The following is a 22,647-nucleotide window of genomic DNA, read 5'->3' as shown; positions in this document are numbered from 1 at the left end:
ACCACACCAGAGCACCACGAGTGCTCGTACAGCTGTGCCAGGGGTCCCACAATGACCACAGCGAATTCCCTCAGCACTCGGGGGTGGAGATCATCCGGACCCGCTGATTTGAACACGTCCAGCCCCTCCAGAAGGTCCCTGACTAGGTCCTCTCTGACCCTAGGCCTGGGTGTGCCTCCCCTGGGGCTTTTGGGGGTCCCAGTGGGGGGGATGACCTGGTCCCTGCTCAGAAACATGTTGCAGCACAGGTGACATGCCACTCCAGTAGGACCTCAACTCAAAGTCTAGTCTCTTACGTTTGTGCATCTACAGTGAGATCTACACTGACTACTTCTCAGAGCGACTGGAAAAATAACTTTTGCGTTTTAGGATATTGGAGCACATGGAAGTGCCTGCATTTGTGCTGAACAGGAATGCAAAAAAAATAGACACAAATGGAAAGTTAAGTTTGCAGTGTGACCTTTATAGTACCCTGGTTTAAATCAGATTGTGATGTAGAACACTATGCTTTTTTTTTTTATTGCAATATATAATTATAAGACATTTTTTTCACCAAAGTTCTTTTTTCTCCAGTAGTGGTGGCAAGTTTTCTACGCTGCTTCAGAACCTAGGACCCGAGAATGCAGTGACGCTGCTCGTATTTGCTGTAACGGAACATAAAATTCTCATCCATTCCTTACGCCCTTCCGTCCTTACTAGTGTGACAGAGGCATTAGTGTCCGTAAGTAGCGTTATCTCTTCTTTGTCATACCTGTACTAAAAAAAAGGAAGAAGAAAGTTAGTCAGGTAAACTCTTTAATATTACTTAGGAATACCGTTACTTAGGAATTCAAAGTAAGGCTCATATTTTGCTGTCTGTGATACCCCTGGAGTTGCATGAATATAGTAGAGGGTGTTGACTTTTGCTTATCTACAGTATTTGTTTCAGCCGTAATAATGCACTGAATGCAGGAACTTTAACATCCGTGAATGGCTTCAGGGGAACTATATTCTCTGCTTCAACCTTCCACGTAGAAGTTTTGTAGCTGCATGTTGGGTTTTTCTTCTGTCCTCACTGACCAGGGCTGCCGCTTCACCTGAGGAACAGGACAGTTTTGTTTTTATAAGCCAAACAAGCTAAAATTATTAAAAGACAATTTTGTACATTGACAGCAACTATTACTTGGCTTTTATAATTTCAGCCACCTAAATCCTGTTCTGTCTTTCATGCTAGATTATTTTCCACATATTTACAACACTTGAGCTTATCTTTTCTCTTTGTCATGTTTATATATATTTAAGCTACATTTATTTGGCTTTTTTTAAAGATGATATTTCCTTTCCACTGGCCATGTCCGTACATTCCACTTTGCCCCTTGGCATTGGCAGATGTGTTAAGCGCACCATGTCCATTCATAGTAGGAATTGATTCAAGATACTTTGACCTCTATGACCCTCCACCAGATGTTAGCTGTGTGGACTTAGATACCAACACCATTTCTCAGTAAGTATGCACAAATGATTCTTCTGTACAATAGTGTTTGCTTTCATCCTTCTTACAACAACACGTTACAGTTTTCATTTAAGTGTCTTTACACCTTATGTTCCTGTTGTGTAACAGCATCTCAACAATCTTTCTTCTGTGACATGTCTGTCAGAAACAGTAGCTCATTGGTATTTGTGCAGTGCAGCACAGTGGAGGTAGAGCCGTCATTAATCACCACCATCACTCTATACGCTTTTTTTTTTTTTAAGACTGAAAGTTTCCTGCTTGCATTGGCATGTTTGCTAGATTGATTGTGCTTGCTGCCAATCTTGCTGCTTCCACAGGGGAAAGGAGATGTTTCTGCTTTTATTAGGTAGTCTTCTCAGTAACAGGCGTTTTCCCTGTAAAGGTCTCGAGCAATTTTAGCCTCCTGAGACAAGGAGTTGTTGGAAAAACTAGAGAATCAAATTGACACCCTGAATTTTGAGAATAATTATAGATCACATTAGAAATGAGAACTTTCAAGGAGGACAGTGTGTCAAATTAAAGATTTAGAGCCAGTCCATCAATAATGAGCGATGGTTCTGTCCTGCCAGAGGAGTAGCAATCATGGTTTGGATGAGGGAATATCACTTTTACTAACAGATTATCTGAGTTACCAGAATCGAACAGGCAAATAGGATCTTATCCTGACTTCAGTTTTGCTGTTATTGTTATGGCAATGCCCAGAGGTGCCAACTAGGATTTGAGTCTGATAGTGTTAAACTCTGTAGGGGCATATACTAAGAGACAGAAACCCTTCCAAAATGCCTGCATTCTACACACACAAAAGAAATAAAAGGTGGGAGAAGAAATGGTTCATCCAGGCTTGCAGAGCAGGCTAGTGGCTGCGTCCACAGCAGAAACCAGAGCCACATGGAGGTGTTGTGATTCTGTCAGGATAATTGCCACTGCCTCCGTTGAAACTAGGAGTATAAAGGCATTCATTCAGTTTTTCCTGAGAAGAAAGATCTTCTAGGCTGACAAGTGCAAGATTTCTCTTGCAAGAGAGTTTCTGGTCTGGTCCAGGAGGGGAGCAGCTGCCCACTGCTCTCCACCTGTTCCTCAGACTGGAGACTGCCAAGTCTGAGAAATGGGTTGGGGGCTTTGCCCCGCTACTCCTATACCCCAAAACCAAGAGGAGAGTGAAGGAGACCTGGTCCCTGGTCCCTTGTCTATGGGAGGGAGAAGAGTGATGGAGAAAGACTCCTTGCCTGTTCCCCAGACAGGGCAGGGGAAGGTGTGAGGGGGTGGTTTCAGGCTGAATGCCTGCACTGCTGCCTCTCCCGAAAAGTTTTCTAGTGGTGGAAATTTCTTAAAGTGGGCTAGGAATAGTTATTCGTTTGTTTGAAGTTTCCACCCCTAGAAATGAATGCCTGTTCACAGGCCATACCTGCCTCCCAGGCCAGGACCCTGAATCATGGTTTCCTGTTGCAGTAAGGTTAATGCACTGATTTATTTTTTTCTTCACTTACACATTCTTGTATGTACAGGTGGACTCCTCAGGAATTCCACCAGTTGGCTCTGGAATAAGGATATTAACATATCATCACATCACATTTAGCATGCAACCTGAATGCACAATGTGGATATTAAACTAATCAGCCCAGCACTGTCGTAAGGCCGACGGTATTATCCCAGTTTTTCAGATAGTATCCTGAGAAACAGAATAAGTGGTTTGCTTAAGGCTACCTGCTTAATCAGAGGAAGAGCTAGCATTTGGCCTTTTGCTCCTACCTTGGAGTATCCCATTCAGGTGATTGGAGGCAATGTGACCCAATGGGGAAAAAAGCTTCAAATGAAGAAAATAATCTGAAGTAAAGAACCAAGAAAATAGAATAAATCTCAGCTACAAATCAGTGTGTGCTATTACTGTCATAAGCTGTAAAACTATCATTGTGTATCACAGTGTTGCTTCTTTTTGGCTTCTGTGTATGATAAAAATGAAGTTTATGCCATTTAGAGGAAAGGAACAAACATTTCCGTTCCTACAGTAGTTGTCAAAAATATACATACTTTACTTGTTCAATAAAGTAGCTGGCATTAACTTCAACATATTTAAACGTGGAATGAAGCCTTCTATTTTCCTCCCAAATACATACAGCGCCTGAATCAATTCTGGTTACTTCTGGGTTCCTTAAAAGGCTTTCGAGTTCAAGATAGCAACAGATTCCTAAGATAGTCGGAAGCCAGCTATTGAAGAGGTTTAAGTGGTAGCAGTGCAGCTTTAAAGCCATTAGGAAACAAGCCTGGCAGCCAAGATGCAGTAAGTTCTGCAGCACAAGGAGAACAATTCAAACATAGCTTATTTCTGGCAGATTTGCCTGAAGGGAAGAATTGGTAAACAGGTTGAAACTGCAAGAATACAGATCAATTGTTCCAGTCCTTAAGCTTATGATTCTGATTTATTCCTCTGAAATCCTGATGTAAAGAACATTGGTGTTGGCCTGGCTTCATAGACTAGGGTTTTATGGAAGAAGAATTGAGGAGTGTGAGGCATCCACCACAGAATATCTCAGTGTAGATGTTTGTAGTTGGCAAGACTAGTTGCATACAAGGTATAAGGTGAATACTCTCTCTGGTGTTGAATCTGATGTAGGCATTTTCAGGTAATGGGGCTCAAAGAGGCTATTTAGAGAAGCATTTTGGGTTGTGCTGCAACAAATGGATCAGCATAGCAGTTGTATAAAGCAGGAAAACTGTCTTTTATATACACTAGCAATAGCATTTGTATTGGAGAAAATTAGGCCTCATACACTGTCCTTGAACAATCCTGATGCACCCACAGCTCTGTTGGAGCACTCTTCTTCTAAATACAAAATTTCAGTTAAGTGATTCAGGGTTATTCTTGCAGGCCCTACAGGACTTCTGTTTGCTTTGTAAAATGTTATATATAATCCTAATGTAAAATGCCCAAATTCCAGAATCCATTAAGTGTGTATATAGCTCATAATTTTTTAAGAGAAGTCTTTTCTATACTAAAACAATAGTTCTGTTTTGCATGGGCATCTTATAGATAGCATATTTTAAGCCATCACCACTTATTTTTTCTAACTTAAGTTGCAGTGGGGAGGTCTGTGGTGTGATCCTTTTTCCAGCAGGGTTGGAGTGTTGTTGCAGCTGTGATTGATCAAGAAATATATAAAATTGTGGGGGGGGGTCTTATAAAAATACTTGTCTTCTGTAATCGTTTTTCCACGTCTTTACTGTTTGTTTGTTTCTTAATTTTTATTTTTGAATGCTTTATTTTTAGGAAAGTAATCTGTGGAATTATGGCCACAGTTTTGCATATTTGATTTTTAAAAACCTTGATAATGATTTGCTGAAAGAAGCTGTATTAAGACACCTCTACCTATTTCAGACTTCATACAGCTCTTGGATTGCAGTTCTTGGCAGCCAGTGGGGTGGGCTATGATCATGAGTGGGGATTATTTAAGGGGTAGAAGAGGTGCAGAAGCATCCTTTCTTAGCCATTGCTGCCTGTGTCAGTACTTGCAGTTGCCCTGCTTTTACTTTCTTGCTCATTCATTCAGCTTCTTTTATAATCCTTACCTTTGTTGCAGTCTTCCTGCTGCTTCTATCAATGACTGGCTTCAGATGCCTTTTCTCGAAGCTTATGACCACTGTGTATATGTACATAAAATTATTTTTAAAAAGCAGGTGACAGACATGAGATGTTTGCTCTTTTGTGGCTTTAAGGTCTCAAAGGCTTGCTACTGCCCTCTGTTGACCATGGGAGAGTATAACTTTTTATCACCTTCTGTTGCTCAGGGTCAGATCCAGGCGAGTGAAATTTACACCAGTTATTGCTTTATTCAGCTCATCGCTTAAGTTTCAATCAAGTCCCCTTCCTGATTTAAGTAACTACGGTTTAGGAAGTACCTCTGTGTAGCTGCTATATTTTATAGGATTTAGGCCTGCATTGTTCCGTGCAGCAAAATCATTCTTAAACTCTGTCGGACAGAAACTTGATAAATATTGAACATAAAAACTATGTGCAACACCACAGGGTTGTGGCTGCTGAAAGGGCATAGCAGTCCAACTGTGTGTTTTATCCTGGCTTATAGTCTCAGTCTTTGCGATACCTGGCTTGGGGTATTTTTAAAAAAAAATCTGTTGCATACCATTAGCACATAATTCAGAGGTGCAGAATACTGAGGTGTTGAAGGTCTTCGCTCAGCAAACTTACGTAATCTCTGCTCATAATATGGTTGGAAGATGAAAAGCATTCACATCATTTCTTTGAGATCTAAATGTATGACTTCTCCCAGCACTAATGGAGGATGACTTGTGGAGTCATTGTTTGAATATATGAGTAACCAGCTGGAAGCGAATGTTACTGCATCTCCATACCGTAAATGTTTGCTTTTTTCCCTCCCGTGCTCAAAAGAACATTCTCTATAAAGCAGATTCTGTGTGCTTAACAATTGTTAAATAAATAGCATGCATACACGCAAAAATGTATATTCCTCTGAGTCTCATCCACTTTAGAAGCCTGTGTTCCAATAAATATTCATGCTCATCTTTTTCCCTTTCTAGAATTGGAGATAAAAAAACTGTTGCCTGGAAGATCTTACCAAAGAAACCATGCAAAAATCTGATGAACACTTTAAATAACTTGTATCAACAGCTGGCAGAATGTGAGTAGGGGAAGTATACAAAACAATTTGCCTCAACCCTTTCCTTTGTGTACTGCAGCCACTGTTGACAGAGTAGTGGTATTTTGGTAGAGTACATTTCCCCCCTCCAAAAAAAAAAAAAACCAAACATCTCCTTTATGTTAAGCAGCACACAATTATTTTACAAAGAAGAGACTGTTTAAAGAGACACTTTAAGATTAGGAACAATTTACTGGGTTATGTGTTGGGGAAGGTGGCTTTTTATATAAAATAAAGGCAGGGCCATTTCTCCATCCTTTTCATGTTACACTTGCAATCAAAAAGGAAGCCGTGAGGATAAAACAGAAGAGCAAATAGACAGCCAAGGCTTGTAAAACCAGTCTTGGTTTGCGTTCGTTGTACCTTACAGTACACATGGCTCTTCTCACATAGAGCAGAAATAACTTTGGACACTCAAGTCTATAATATTTATTGTCTTCATTCCTATGCATAGTTTTATGCTGTATTTATGCTCCTTGTAGTCTTAGGATAGCTGCCCAGGCCCTGGTGAACGTTCAAAGGGTTGTCAAGACTCTTGCTGGTTGACTAGGGTGTGTGAACTGCGTTGAATGCTGTGACCACTTTTTTCCCTTTACTGATGTAGATTTGTGGTAAAATCTGCAAGCAAAATTTATCATAACGTTCTGCGCTAAAGTTTAGGATATTTTACTGGGTTTTTTTCCCTGAGGCCATGGCTTAAAACAGGGTTGGGTAAAATATGGCTTATGGACCAGATGTGGCCCAGAGTTGCCCTCGCGACACTCTGCATGGGGCCTGCCCCGTCCGGTCCTACCGAAGCAGCCCGCGCCACGCTCCAGCCTGGGCCCCAGCCAGCACGCACAGTATCCAGTGGGGCTGTCCGTGGTTCTTGCCTCCAGCGGGAGATGCCTGTATGAAGCTTCCTTCCACACCTGCCCGCCCAGAGTGGCACAGCAGGGGCAGGAGCAGGCCTGGAAGCGAAGGGAGCAGCGCAGCACTCATCCAGCTGCAGCTACCGTAGAAACAGCCTGATTGTGGCTTGAGTGAGCAGCATTTTTCAGAGTGAAGGTGACAGGAATTTTAAAAGATTTTATTTTTTGTTAGTGTGGCCCTATACCCTTAAATGATTCCTTTTTGTACAACCCTAAAATGTTACGATGGTGAGCTAAATGCACTGAAATCTAAATTAGATGTTGTGATTGAGAACAAAAAAATATTTAGAGGTGAGCTCAGAGTAGTAAAATGAACCAAATTCACAGTTCTGAAAACTTTCATTTGGGCTTGTTTCCTTTAACTTCACTGGGCTTTGGATGGGGGGACCTTAGGTAATAGAAGTACCTATGGATCGTAAGACTAAAATACAGTGGTAGAGATAACCAGTTGAAGACACAGACCAGCCCGAGAGGGAGGTGGAGTCAGTTCAAAGCAGATGCATTTGAGGGTTGTTACCCTGGAAACCTTTGATCAAGGGCTTTGAAAAAAAATTGAGATCTCTAACAAGGGTGGATGCTCACTTCTCAAAACCAGGCCAGTTGTTTAAGTGCTGGAACGTGAACTTGGGCTTCTAACATCAAGCATCCATTTTAATAAAATCTTGGCTATGGAAAGGTTATTAGAATTTAGGAGTGTATAATTATATGGAATTCGCCAAAAATATACTGCACAAATGTCTGTATACTGTATTATGTAGGAGGAATCTGTTATGAAGGTTATGCAGTTTCCTACTAGTTACACATCATTACCCGACTAGAAGGGGTTTCTTAACACTTTCTAAAATACAGATACTCTGTATGTAATATAAAATGAAGTGTGTCTCCTTTTTGGTGGTCATAACTCAGAATTAAATATAATGTAATTGATGGCTGCTACCCCAGGATGGTAGGACTGAGTGGTGAAACCCCGGTTCTGTTCCATACAGATGCCATCACCACTTCATATCACACTGTGGTGGACCCTGAAGAATCGGCTTCCTCCTAATGCCTCCGAGATCTCTATTGAAAGCACATTGCATACGAGTTGGGATTCTAGCTAGGATTCTGTTTTCACTTTTTTTTTCCTTCACCAAAATGCTTTTCTTCCTTTGTATTTGTGCACGGTTGTGCCTTTATTTACATTTATATTGCTATGGTGTGTAGGAGCTGTGTGTGTTGTGTATACAAGTGTGCATGAGTAAAATTCTTGGGGTCCCTTTGGAAAGGACGCCACTCTAAAAGGGAAATGATGTGTCCCATGTATGTGATTATCATATTCATAAAAAACTCAGGAATGTTATCGGCTCTGGTATACATTTCAACACATTTCATAACCAGCCCTTGTATAAGGATGTCTCTGAGCTCTGTCCATACCAATTCTGTCTCTGTTTCCATAGTAACTAATGTACTGAAAAGGTGAATGTGCTTGTGTCTGCCTTTTGCATAACCCAGGGACTTGTGATTCACATGCTGTCATCCTAAATTCATTATCAGACTTCAAGATTGAATTTAATGGCTTATGTTTAAACCAGATCTAGAACATAATGGAGCATAGTGTGGTAATAAGTAAACCCGATAGGATAAAAGGGAAATTACTGTGTTTTCTGTCAACACTAAGAGTTGTTTTTTTAACCATTGAGAGAGCATTTTAACACCATTGTTGTTCACAGTGCAGCAAAGACCAAGAGAAGATGCATTAATGGAGTTAGCAATGAATGACTATGATTTTAATTCCGGCAAGAAGTTGCATTTGTTAGATTTAGAGATCCAGGAGGCATTTCTGTGTTTCATGGCCTCAATATTAAAGGGTTATAGGTCATACCTAAGGCCAATAACGCAAGCACCTTCTGAGACCGCCACAGATGCAAGTTCCCTCTTTGAACTGCAAGGTAAATGGTTATAATCTTGATTTTTTTTTTCTTTAAAATCATAAACCAGTAACATATGCATAAATTATCTTTCCGAGAAGTGATAAATAAGAAAGTGTTGGTGTGTTGAATGATAACATTGGCAATATTATGTAATGATAGCAGGGAAAATCATAGCACCCAAACCATCTGGTGAAGCAGTACAGAAAAAGGAAAATGTGCTTATTTGACAGTTGAATTTTAACTAAACAATAATACAAGGCACTAATTTAAAAAAATTATAACAAATATCTTCAAAAATTAACTCTGTCTTGGTAGTGTTAAGGGTTAAGTTGTAGCTATGATGGTTCAGTAGTTGTGCGAGAGGTAAGGATTTCTTGAGGAAGAATGTCTTGTATTTGCAAACTTGCTGAACTATATCCCAGCTACAGAGCTAGACCTTAACAGATATCACCCTAAGAAATGCTCGCCTCTCCTGTTGTTAGTGGAATTTCCTGTTGTTAGTAGTAGTCTTTTCTACGGTTGCTTTATTTTACAGGATTCTTAAAAAGTCGAGATCGGTCACATCAAAAGTTCTACACATTGATGACCAAAACCCAGATGTTCATTCGCTTCATTGAAGAGTGTTCTTTTGTCAGTGATAAGGATGCAAGTCTCGCATTTTTTGATGATTGCGTAGCTAAAGTAAGTGCGTCTGTGGGAAGGGGAAGTGGGGTCTTCATTTAGCTTTCGCAGTTGTTCCCTTCCACTGACACTGTACATGATGTAACATGACTGATGTGCACTTGTAGTCAATTTGCTGTCACTTCATTAAAACCTACTTCTGTTTTTGCTTTTTTTTGTTTTTTCCTGTTTCAATTTTGTTTTGTTCTGACCCAGATGCTGTCAGGTCACTTTGCTCTTGTGGAAGCAGAAATTAGACAGAGACCAGATAGTGAAAAGTCTGTGTGTAGTGCTCTGTGCTTGCTCGCAGGTTGAGATGGGCACAGGCACATATTTGTCTCGTGAAGATTTTAGCCTGCATTAAGAAATAAAATATTCCTAACTTAAGTTCCTCCGTTCCTCCTCTGGTTCTTCAGGACAATGCCATATTTAAATACCTCTGGGCATTCAGGCTTTATAGAGTGCCTGATATTTTATATAGTAGTTTGGAGAGGAATATGAGTGATATACTGATACAACTAAGTTACTTCATTTTTTTTTTTTTTAATATAGCGAACATATGACATCAGTTGATTGTTGCTTTAAGTTGAATTTTTATTGCTTCCAACTCAGTGCTCAACACTTGACTCTTTCTAATTTACACTTAACACATGTACTTAATTAGTTTCAGTATGCATTCTCTCCAATAAGAAAACATTTACCTGTGTCTTTATTCCTTATTCTCATAGGTGCAGTTGTATAATTCCCATCAATGGAGCCTTGGGTTGTAGTTGCTTTAAATGGAATTTTATTATTAATGTTCTACTTTATAGCTGTGTATGAGCTGTGTACGTGTTGTGTATACAAGTGTGTGTGAGTAAAATTCTTGGGCTTCCCTTGGAAAGGACGCCGCTATTAAACATCAAGGATATTTTGAGTGTCCAGGATTTTAAAGCTAGCAAGATTAATTCCTACAAGTTTTGTAAAACTTTTAGCAAGATCTTTGGATGGCTTTCTGTGAGCAGCATTAATTTAGTGCCATGCCTTCATGCTGAATTTTTACTTTTATTTTCTTATTGCCAAGCTGTGTTTGTATCTGTAAAACACACAGAGGAAGAAAAGATATTTCTGTTGAGAACTATATTTCTGCACATGGAAGGTCTGCATGAGCCCAAGTAGTTTTCCAGGCAGTGTACACCAATATTAGTTTTTGGGAGAACATTGAAGTACTCTGCGGTATTGGAGCCCATGGAGTTGGGCGATACTCCTGTCAGGATTCTGAAACTCACTCAAAAGTAGTTTTATATTGAGTAAATTTTGTTAGCATGCATTCTGCTAACAAACTGCAAGTGTGAATCTGGTCTTGTGCACAGGGTTGATGGTGCCCCAAATGGTGTATTTCTGCATTAGAGATTTCGAACAGGTAACACATAGGTTAACTTATGATCTAGTGCACTTGTAAAAGAAGTTTTACAACGTTGGCTTGAGGCTGACTGAAAGTTGTACATCTTAGTTTCTGTGTTAGAGTGTGTACTTGTTTAGGCAGATTATACTGCAAGAATATGGTTTGGTATTATTATTTGCCACTGTTGCAATGTAACATGAAAAAAGTCCTTATTATTACTGTAGGAAATACAAGACCCTACTTGTCATCTTGCTAGTAGTAGTTACCTGGAACGTTCTGTTCTGGGACATTGATGTATAAGTAATACATGCTGTTGTCTAGGATTTCCTGTAAAGTAGGTCACCTACTGTTTGCTCCATGGGAATTAATGTTGAAGATTACTAAAATAGTTATTTGCAGGGGGGAAGGCACAGAAAATGCTAAATGAAGAATCAATGCTCCAAAAAAAATACAAGAACAGACCTGACTTAAGGTTGGGGAAATATTTTATTGATACATCAGAGTGGTGGTGTAATGTTTTAAAATTTACTTGGCAGCTTTTAATACTTTATTCAGGGTATTGTCTGAAAGATCCGTTTTTAATACTTGCCAAACCAAATTCACAGTAAGCAGGAATTGTACACACAGATGGACCGTAACCAGATTTAATTAAAACATTTATGTAAAATAGTTTTTCAGGATCCCTCGCCGTTGAGCAGGGAAAAACATTCTTTGGCTGACTTGGAAACAAAGCCTGTGCCTCATGTTAAACTATTTATTAAAGGAAAATTGCAGACAGACAAGAATGTACTCCGGTGACTAACACTGCTGAGCAGGACTTGCTGTAATTGTGGTGCAGACTAATTGTGTCCCTAACACTGAATAAGGTTTTTATTGAAAATGAGATTATGCTCTTTCATTTCATGGAATGATTTATGCGCCCACTGAATCCAGTGTCTAAGCTATAATTATTTATGTCTGGGAGTTTTACCCATACTTCTGGAGGGATGCTTTTGTTGCAGCTGGCACTGTAGTCAGCCTATGTAGGCAAGAAGACTCAACTTTTATGAAAGAATTAGCACTGAGAGTCAAATCGGGAACTTGGTTATACTCCTGGTCTTCCAGTGCTTCCTTCTCTGGGTGACCTTACTAAACATGTTTCCAGCCTGCAAAATGGGGATAATATTTACTGGTGTACCACGGTGGCATAAAAGTAAGCTGTGTAGAGTAGTCCAAAATAATCCCTGAAATTGTGGCTTTCATCTGAGGTTTTTCTGAAGCATACCCAAGTGGGCAGCTGTAAAGAAGCAAAAAGAAAGGTATGGGAGAACGTATTTCACACCAAGAATTTGCTCTTGCTTACGAGCTGTATCCGTCGGCAGAGATTTACTTACAGGAAGGAGTAGGATCCTCATGAGAGTATAAAGCTTCAAAAATGCCAAGGATCATGTGATAAGAAGCTTGACAGTTAATTTAGGTCATTCTCCTCTGTTCTTTCTGATCAGACATTTATATTGGCTTTCTGGTCACGATTGAAAATATACTTGAAAGGACCTCAGCAGGAAGGGCAGATGTGGTTGTCTGAATACAATTGGATGGTAGCAGGCAACTTTTTTATGCCTAGTTTGTTTCTTAGATTGACATGCTCTCCTCCCCAAAGGAAGCTCAGAGTGACTTGCAATAATAACCAGATCAATTATAGACAGATAAAACAAATAAATATGTAATAGAAACAAGCTCCTTGGGTAATGCCTCTCAAAATCCTGTTTGCTGAAGGCCTGCCCAAATTAAAAGGTCTTATAAATGCTTCTGGAAGATGATCAGCCAAGTCCAGGCAAATCCCAGTTACCTTTCAGAAAACCAGTTTTATGGCATGTTGGGTCTCAGACTGATTTCATACCAAACCAGGGGAGTGTCTCAAGCCCAACTGTAATATTTTGCACATACTATCTCCCCTGCCTAGCAGCAGTAGATGTTCTTTATAAATAACCTATTTTGTAGCTGAGAGTATATGGTTAAATTTTCTCATATTCTGGTTTTTCCAAAACATTCAGAAATACCTCAGACCAAGAAAATAGAAATGATTTGTTTTAGTAGATCTTTGCTCAAATGTGTTACTATAGTTTCTTTACATCTTTAGAGAGATTTCAGTGGTCAGGTAAAGTGTCATTTATTACTGCTTCTAAGGAGCCATATGTTCTAGCAGTTCTGCTGCTTATATTTGTTAATCCTCTCAATCTGTCTCATGCGGTATAATGCATGATTAAGAGCACCTCTGTGCCAAATATGCTATGTTTATCAATTTTAAATGCCTTGAAAAGCCTTCTGAAACAACTTGGATATATTTCTGCTGCACTAAAGAATGAAACTATGAAGAATCAGACTTCTGTATTTGAATCTGCTGTTGATAAACTTCAAGGAATCAGCAGCATCAGCCTATAAGTTTCATAGACCTCTAGCTCAAATGTCACAGGGTTTTAATTGTATTTCCAGTTAAGCAAAGTGTTTTTCTTTCCATGGAAAAAATCCCTTTCTAATAAGCTTTTGAAAAAAACAGATATGACAGTCAGAGATGCTCTAGTATAAACAAAGTAAATACTGAGAAACCTAATTTTCCACCGTGTTGTATATTTGGAGTGGCACAACTTGAGGAATACAATTTACCCACACAGAACAACCAGAATTTTGATTCAGGACGACTGGTTCTTATTTCAGAAGTTGCTGGTTCCAGTCTCTGTTGGACGGACAGTGGCCAGTCCTTCCCAGCATGTGGCTGCAGTTCTTTGGCCTGTGCGAAGCGACTTGAGAGTAACTTCTTATTGGTATGGCTGTTCTGATCACAGTATTTCCAGGTGCTCGGCACAGTCTAGAAAGACTCAGCTGGTACTAAATTGTAAAGACAAGGACTGACCTGAGTTCCTAGTGGACGTGGTTGCTGTTCTGTCTCCGCATCCATTCATTCCTTAGCTCCTTTGAAGCGGTGGTCCTTCTAGGTCAGGCCTCACGTAGCATAGGGAGTCTTACACAGCTACTATCTGTGCGGTACTTGGGTGCAGGAATGGATAACTTTAGGTTGCAGAGTTGTCAGCTTGGCGCTTTGAAATGGCACTAGGTTCTTATTTTTTAAACTTACTTTCAAATACTTTTAGCTTGTATCTTTCTAGGCAGTAGTGCAGTTTTATCGACTTAAAGACCTACAAAAATAAAACACCATCAGCTGCTTCCAGTCCATGTTTATGCATGCAGTTCCTTTTTTCTTTTTTTGGAGCTGTTAAGTGGGGGAAACAAGACTTTGACTGTTCCTATCAGATACATCGTGCTCTTTATTTCATGGCTGTCATTCAGAAGACTTTTCTTTTAAAGGTTATTTCAGAAAATGCCTCAGACAGCGTCTTACAGTGACTACCCTGAAAGTACCACTGACCACTCTCAGTCTCAACTGGATAATGCGCCTTTGCAATTGTTGGTGGTCTAGTGGTTAAAGTGGTTGTAAGACAGTAATATTCACTCTTCCAAAAGAGAGCAAGATCACCCTTCAAATAATTGTGATAAATGTGAAGTAGATGTCAAGGTTTTTGAGCTACCTGCACCAGCTGCAAAAAATGTAGTGATTTCCATGTGTTAGGAAGGAGGTAGCCTTCCCAGGGTCCCAGTTCATTGACATTAGAGAGATTTAAAGCTGTCAGCAAAAATAGCATTTTGGGGTCAGAAAGCCAGGCTTGCTTTTTTGGGGGGGGGGGGTTCGCCCTTGCAAAGGAGACAGTGACAGAAGTTTCTCATTTGTCCAGTCAGCATCTCTTTCAAGATGGAGCTTACCACCAGATGAAGTGAAAGCCTCCTTCCCCCATGTCTGAGAGGCTTTGTGAATATTAATGTATGTTGGCAGTAGCTCAGCTTGCAACCCAAGGAGTTAAAAGGGAACTTTCAGAGGAGCCGAGCACCATTCGCTCCCTTTTGAATTTAATGGGAGTTGGGGGTGATAAGCCATCCTTTCTTGAGCAGTGTTCATAGATAAATACATAGTTCAAAGAAAAGAACATGTTCTCCTATAGATCCATGATATGGAATACATTTACTGACTAGAAGTTGAAGCTTACTCAGTTTAGATAGGTACTTAAATTCAACTGTCTTTGAGAACAGCCTGTAAAAAACCAATATATCCTCTTCAGAAAACTAAGGCACATCTGTATACTTGTATGTATGATGGTGCATCATGGGTAATTCTACACTGCATTGGATTTTGTAATCTAAATAGATGCATAGAGTTGAGAGTCAAAAGGGACCTCTGGAGATCATCTAGTCCCAGGGTGACCAACCTGGCACAGGTGGCATGGACAACCTCTGTGTATGGCATGCAGTAGATAGGGGAGAGAACAGAAAACAGAGCAGCAGTTTGGGCAGGGGAAGGGGATCAGAGTGGTATTCAGTGGGTGTGGGACTTGGCATCTGGCACAGCTCCCAAAAGGTTGGCCCACACTGATCTAGTCTACTGCTCAGGGCATGGCCCTGAACCAGCCAGGAGGCAGATGAGGAATCTTCTCTAGTCAAGTGCACCACTGCTCCATGGGCAAGTTGAGGGCATGCCGTAGCTTTAATCTCTCAGTGGCTTGTGTCAAAGATGTTAATTTAATTTAAATGTTAGTGTTGGACCAATACAACTGTTCCAAGTGAAAAGTGATAACAGGGGAGCTGGCTTTAATAACCATTTGCAGTTATGCAGCTTCCAACACAACTGCTCCTGGGGCTTACAAATGGTTCAGACTGTGTTACTCAGGAAATCTGAGCACTTAGCAAAGATTCTCTGTTTTTCTCCTCTTGTCTCCCTGGAGGAATAACTGCAGTCTCTTGTGTTTCTGTGGCTCAAAGAATGGAAAGAAGAGTTCGGTAATATTGCTAGACAGCTGTCTCTTCATTCGGGCTCAGGAGGGCAACAGTGATTTTTGTTTTGCATAACTGGATGTTAAAACTAATCCCAGTTTTTCCTTTAACACAGAATAGGAAGTTTTGAGCAACAATTGTTTTGGTGACTTCAGTGTTTCTTTAAATGTAGGTAAGCTAAGCGAAGCAAACAATTTCTGTAAATGCTGTAAGCTAGCGAGTCTTGATCGCTACATAAGGAACTAAAATTTCTGCCCAGAGAATAATCATACTTATAGGTTCTCAATAAATGATGCTGTTGAATCAGGTTTATGTTACTGCTCCAGCTAGTGGTTGGGGTACTATAAAAGGTTAGCTGTAAGTTTTCTTAGAGAAGAAGTTAAGTTGAAGCTCTTAGTTATACAGAAGCTTCCAAAGGCATTAAGTCTGAAAGATGTTCTTAAAACAAAATAAAATAAAACCTCCTCTCCAGCTATCTAAAAGATCACTGACAAACAAAAATGGTTGAGTATATTAGGAATGGAAATGAATGTGCCAATAGTTAAATAGTCAACAAAGATGACTATCAGCTTAATTAAATAAAAAAACAGGAGCAATTAAAGCATTCAGTATCTTTCCCACCACATGTTGGGGCCTGGTTTTTACATAATAAAGATGTGCATCTAAAATTACTATCATTCTTAAAGAAAAGCTTTTCAAAAGGTGCCTCTGTGTGGCGTATGTAATCCTCATGTAACCCCACTCCCAAACAGATGTCTTCTAATTATCACCTTGCCAGCGGTTCCTAACTCCCAGGTGAGATCATTTGATGCTGATACTGGGTGTTCTTTGTCTTCGCTGTACCAAATGCTTATCTGATATCAGGAATATCCAGTAACTTTAATAAATATTGTTCCTTTTAATTACATTTTTGCAGGTAGACATGGACAAGACTGGTGAAACACGCCTGATAGAGCTGGATGAGTCTTACAAGAGTGAACACACAGTGTTTATAACGCCACCCGAGATCCCTCACCTACCCAATGGGGAAGAACACCCTTTGCAGTACAGGTATTCAAGGGAGCAAAATAGGATAGGGGCCAAAAACAGCAGATGGTTGCCTTCCTACAACTAACTTGTAGACATTTATTTATTTTGTACAGAACAGAGGTACTTAGGCCTTCTAGGCCTAGAACACAGGTTTCCCAGTTCCATTACTTCTGTAAAAACGCTGGCACATACATGACTGGTTTTCTAATGAAGCTAAAGCTGTCATGATTCTTAATATGGACCATGACCAGCTCCACTCTGGACTATGCTGGCTGTTACATTTTAAAACTTACCAGCCAAGGACCCTGGCTGCAGTTCTAGAAATACCTTGTGTGAAATGCTGTTCTGCTGCTCCCCTTAATTCCATAGAATTGAAGCAACAGGAGAATTGGACTCAGGTGACAACTGATGTTGTTAATTTAGTAATTACTTGTCAAATGAGATTATTTCTATTGGTTTCTTTGTTACATTACTAAAAATCCTTTTTAAGCTAGAAATGTAATTTAGGCTTTCAGACTGATCGTGTTAATATAGATTTTTATAGGCCTCTATGGCTATGCCGCAGCTTTCTTGTTAGCGACTAAATAAGCTTCACAGAGGTTTTTTGCATTAACTGCAATCGATGTTAATACATTTGGGCTAATTTAATGGAATACTAATAAAGAAAAACTCTTAAGAGTTGAAGTTTAAGTGTGTGAATGCAGAGAGTCAAGAGCTTGTGTTATGTGGATCATTCTAGACCAGTGTTGCCCAGTCTTGTCACCGTATGAACCAGATGAGCAGTGCCAGGTCAGTCTGCAGGCTGGATCTGGTCTGTGCAGCCACCGCCCGTCCAGGGCCTGATCCAGGTGTTCAGCCTGATCCTGTCACATGAGGCTTTGAAAATGTGGGTTGGTGTTAATTACCACCATTCCCTGTCATCACATTTCCAGACCCTTGGGGAGTCCCATGGGTCAGATGTTATTGGTTGTAGCCATATTGGTCTAAGGACATAGGCAGGAAAGGTTATTTGGGTAGATGTGATATATTTATTAGAGCAACTAAATAGTTGGGAAAAAAGTTCTTTGCAAGCTTTCAGGCACAAACACCCTTCTTCAGGCTTTGGGAGACTCTGCTAATGTTGTGGGTTCTCCAAGATGGAAAAGAAGCTGGAGTAAACCCCAAGTCTGAAGATGCAATGAGTGGAAGTTTGGAGGGCAAAGGGTAACGATAGGGGCAGTGGGGGGAAAAGTGTGAAGGAATAGTAGTGGTCAGCTTAAGGCAGGTACCAGGTGTGTCAGATGTCAGGGAAGTTGTAATGTGTCATAAATCCAGTGTCTATATTAAGTCCATGATTTTTTGTATCCAGTAGATTTATGAAGTGAAGTTCGTAGGCTCGTCTACGGAAGGTGTCTTGTAAGTTCCCTTTGAGAATTAGAACCGAGAGATCGGAGAGGCAGTGGAGTGATTGTCTTGTGAGAAGTGTGCACCCACAGGTAATGGGTGTTTTTGTATTTGGTGGGTTTTTGGTGTGCATTCATTCTGGTGCGCAGTTGTTTGGTTTCTCCTGCGCATTTTCCATCACGGCATGTTGGTGCACTGGATGAGAGATGCTACATTTCTAGGGGTGCCCGTGTAAGGTCCAGGAATGGTGATGGTTCTGTTGTTGGCTGTAGTAATTGTGAGGGTGCTGAAGATATTTTGGAAGGTTTTGCATTTCTTGTTCTGGCATGGTCTGGATCCATTCGGTGTGGTTTGGGTCAGTGGCGATGTGTAGGGGGTGCACATGCACCCCCTGAGAGCACTGGTGCACCCCCTAACAGGCTGCGCTCCCTGCTTAGGTGGTGGGCAGGCAGGAGCACTGGTGTCCCCCTGCGAGCACCAGCCAGGGAGTAGGAGTGCCGGATGAAGCACTGCAGCCACTTCTGAGAGCACTTCAGCTGCTTCCCAGTTGACATGATCAGCTGCAGGGGGAGGCCGACTGGTCACTAGGGGGGGCATGTGACACCCTCCCTGCCCCCCACTAAGGTGGCACCAGTCATCCATGATTTGGGTCATGGGGAGATTGCTTCTGGTGATGAGGTTCTCAAGATTCGGTGCTTTTTAAAGGCTGGGATGTGTGGTTCTGGAAAGAGCTATTTAGGAATTGGGTTGTCTTCTAGTATGGGTTGCAGTTGTTTGAGGATTTTCTGTATCAGTTCCAGGGAAGGATGGTATGTCATAACTAATGGTGTGCGATTCATGGGGATTTTCTTTTTGTACTGCAGCAATCCTTCATGGGGAATCGAGGTGGCTGTTTTAAAAGTGTGATCTATCTCTCTGGAGGAGTGTCCTGGTTGAGTGAAAGCCCTTTGAGATTTGCGATGTGACGATCGCAGATATTCTCCTCAGGGTAAATTCGGTGGCATCAGACAGCCTGCGTGTATGTTACAGCTTTCTTGGTGTGTGTAGGGCGATTGCTGGTTCTGTGTAGATATGTATGTTGGTCTGTGAGTTTCTTGTATATGGTGGTTTGTATTTTTACCATTTTGGATATTGATCATAGTGTCCAAAAAGGAAATGTTGGTGCTGGAGTATTAGAGAGAGAGTCTGATGGAGGGGTGATGATTGTTGAATTTGTGATGGAAATCAATCAGACGCCAGGTTTTGGGTCCAGATGATGATGATGTCATCTATATGTCTCGGGTATAGCATGGGTTTGATGGTGCAGTTCTTGAGGAATTCTTCTTCCAGGTGGGCCATAAAAAGCTTCTTTTCTACCTTAGAGAACTTATAACATCAGCAGAGTCTCCCAGTACCTGAATAAGGGTGTTTGTGCCCAAAAGCTTACAAAGAACTTTTTTCCAACTATTTAGTTGGTCTAATAAGATATCACATCTGCCCATATAACCTTGCCTGTTGTGGGCCATATGACATGGCTATATGGGCTGGGTGTTGAGCACCCTGGGGGTCTGCAGACTATGTCTAACGGGTCTGCGAAAGATGACTGAAAACAATCAAAAGTATGAACTCCCCATGTGTAAAATTCAGAGAGGTCCGCACCTCTATTTGAAATGTTTTAGGGATCCTCAAATGAAAAATGTTTGAAAACCACTATTTTAGATTATGTAGTAAACTGCTCTTTGAACAGTTTCTTCAAAGCTTTACCTGTGAAGTGTAGTTTGTAAATATACATAAATCCCTGTGTTACTATTTCCTGTTGAGATTCTAGCAAGACAATATTGCTGCTTTAATTTCCTGACGTTCTGTGGCAGACTTGGACGGGTTAAGTGATGGCATGTGTTTTCTGGGGTTGTTTTTTTTACAGCTATAATGAATTCCCTGTGCTGAAGCTCGATTTATTTGACCGATTTGAAGGATTCCTGACCACACCAAATAACAAACTGTCCTCAAAAGCCAGTAGTCCCAATAGCCCATCACCAATGTTCAGGAGAACAAAACAGGTATTTAAAGTATTTTTAATTAGACTAATTTTGAAAAGTGACAGTCTGACTCTCTCCTCTAAGCTCAGCTATTCAGGTTGACTGACTGTGGTTGAAGACGCAGCTAAACATTATATTCACCAAGGGACTAAAGCTGCACAGAACCTGTAAGCCTTGAAGTACTTGTGTGTACACTTGCAAGGACAGAAGAACAAATGCCAGAGTTCTGGCTCAGCCAGACACCACTAGCACTGAAGCCATGTTTAAGTGGTACTAGCTCCACTGGGTGCTCATGTCTGATAATGGGCACCCAAAACATGTTGTGTACTTCCAGCTTACCATTGGTCACCTCTCTAGAGGTTGGCAGAAGAAGAGATTCAAGGGCACCTTGAAGGCTAGTGTGAAGAAATGCAGTATAAACATCAATACTGGGAGACTCGAGCACTGGGTTGTCCCCAGTGGCATTATGATGTATGACAAGGTACCGATCGTTCTGAGCAGACTCGTCTCCCTATGGAAGCAGACTCGTCTCCCTACCGAGACACCAAGGGAAAGAGCTGTGACCTGACATCACCAGGATCTACTCCTTCCTTCTCCCAGAATTATTTGGCATGTCTGCAGTTGAACATGCAGATCTCAGATCGGTCTTCTCAGTCGTCTACAGACTCACCAGCGACATTCCTATTTACTAGAAGGCTATCATCCTTGTAGCAAAGGATTGCCCAACAACAGTGTGGGGTGCGTGCATGTATGTCTGCTGCAAATGTTAAAAGCTAGGGAGGCTCACCTCAAAAATGTTTGAGGGGGAAAATTGTGGGCCTCTTTTCAGGTATTTGTGTCTCAGCTTGAAAACCTGGAACTGCTATCTGGTAGTGCTCTTGCTACTTCATCAGCCAGCTCTTCTGATGTGGACACTTCTCGACCAATTTTCTTTCCTGGGCAGCAGGAGAAAGGAGCACGGTGATTGTAAAGGGTGGAGAGCTAGGTCTCTCTCGTGGTTGTTGGAGCATCGCTTGAGGTACCCCATGTGGGATCAGATATAGCGGCTATGTTGATAGCAACCTGTCAGTCTCATCACAGCACCAGGTGTCTGGTATTTTAGATAAGGTCCAGGTTTCTGTACCTGCTGAAACCTTGCTGTAAAAGTATTGGAGCTAGCACTTTGTGTTTAGGTATCAGTAGTCAAAAAGTTTGTCAGGAGCTTTGAAATGTAGCTATATATGAAGAAAAAGGACTGCAAGACGTAGTTAATGAAAGACTTGTTATATTTTATAAAGTTAGAGCCATTTTTGATTCACAAAACGCAGATATCAATTTTTTTTCAAAAGAAAAATTACAAAGCTGGTGTCTCCTGGCAGCTTCATCTGACACCTTTGTTATGCTAGCTCATTGTGATGCTCAGTTCCTTAAACTTTGTTGTTCGAAGATGTATACTCTCACTTCTTCACCAGGTGAGTCCTATAATGAATAATTGAGAGGATTCCGGCTGCTCTGGAGGCCTGGCAATAATATAGTAATGCCACATTCCCTTTTTCACCCACATGAATTGCCTGAAGCCACAGCTGTACTTGGAGTGAATGACCCCAAACCCTTCTCTTTTTCTGCTTTTAAGAGCACAAAGATCTTTCTCATCTTCCCTTTCTATTGCTATTGCAATCCTAGTGATCTTGGACAGCCTTCCCTCTCATCATTAAACTTCCTGGCTCCATATAAATCAACAGTCGGCCTTTAAGAGAACTAACTGGTTAGATATTTTAAGAGGGGTGACTGAGGCAGCTACTGGTAATTGTAGGTCTTGTAGAAGTAGGCTTTCAGAAGAGATGTAAGAGAAGAGGGATAGTATCCATAAGAGCTAGCTCAAGAATATTATTTCATGTATATGGAATAGTGTGGAAGAAAGTGCAAGGCCAGCTGTGGAGAAGTAGATAAAATGAATATTGAAACTAGCATCATAAGTGAAGGAAGTGAGAAGGGACAGATAGGTGGTGACTATTTTTACAGTTCCTTGAAGTATTTTATTCATTCCTCTCGACACAGAGCCATAGATGGATTGACACTTCTGCTCATGGCTGGATCGCGTGAGTCTGAAAAAGAAATGTCTGGATTTCTTCAAAGCTTAATCAGTTAGTCTCTAAGGGCACCTATATACGTGCCAGAAGTCTGCTCCAGTGCATGCTAGTTAGCATACGATTGATAAACATTATGCGGAGGTTGCTGGCGCATGCTAATTGGCACACTCCAGCAGCTCCACATCTGTGTATTCAATGTCCCTGCACTTAAAAATGGTGACAGGGACACTAACTAGAAGTCGTTGAACGAGCTTTAGTTGAAGC

At 40.9% G+C, this 22,647-nt stretch overlaps 1 protein-coding gene across 3 annotated transcripts in view; it reads left to right on the top strand.

Moving 5' to 3' along the window:
• DENND4A (DENN domain containing 4A) overlaps window positions 1-22,647 on the top strand; it is a 99,807-nt gene that overhangs the window by 45,404 nt on the left and 31,756 nt on the right. For all 3 annotated transcript variants that reach the window (XM_019533834.1, XM_019533832.1, XM_019533833.1), the window contains 7 exons: window positions 577-721; window positions 1,308-1,483; window positions 6,044-6,144; window positions 8,783-9,001; window positions 9,519-9,664; window positions 16,801-16,934; window positions 20,200-20,335. In XM_019533834.1, coding sequence (XP_019389379.1) covers window positions 577-721; window positions 1,308-1,483; window positions 6,044-6,144; window positions 8,783-9,001; window positions 9,519-9,664; window positions 16,801-16,934; window positions 20,200-20,335 — 1,057 coding nt within the window. The remainder of the gene's footprint in view (window positions 1-576; window positions 722-1,307; window positions 1,484-6,043; window positions 6,145-8,782; window positions 9,002-9,518; window positions 9,665-16,800; window positions 16,935-20,199; window positions 20,336-22,647) is intronic.

This window comes from Crocodylus porosus, unplaced genomic scaffold, assembly GCF_001723895.1.
Source record: "Crocodylus porosus isolate Cpor-Errol unplaced genomic scaffold, CroPor_comp1, whole genome shotgun sequence".
NCBI classification, from domain to species: domain Eukaryota; kingdom Metazoa; phylum Chordata; order Crocodylia; family Crocodylidae; genus Crocodylus; species Crocodylus porosus.
Note: the sequence above shows the minus strand (reverse complement) of the source record. Positions and strands in the feature narration are given on the sequence as shown.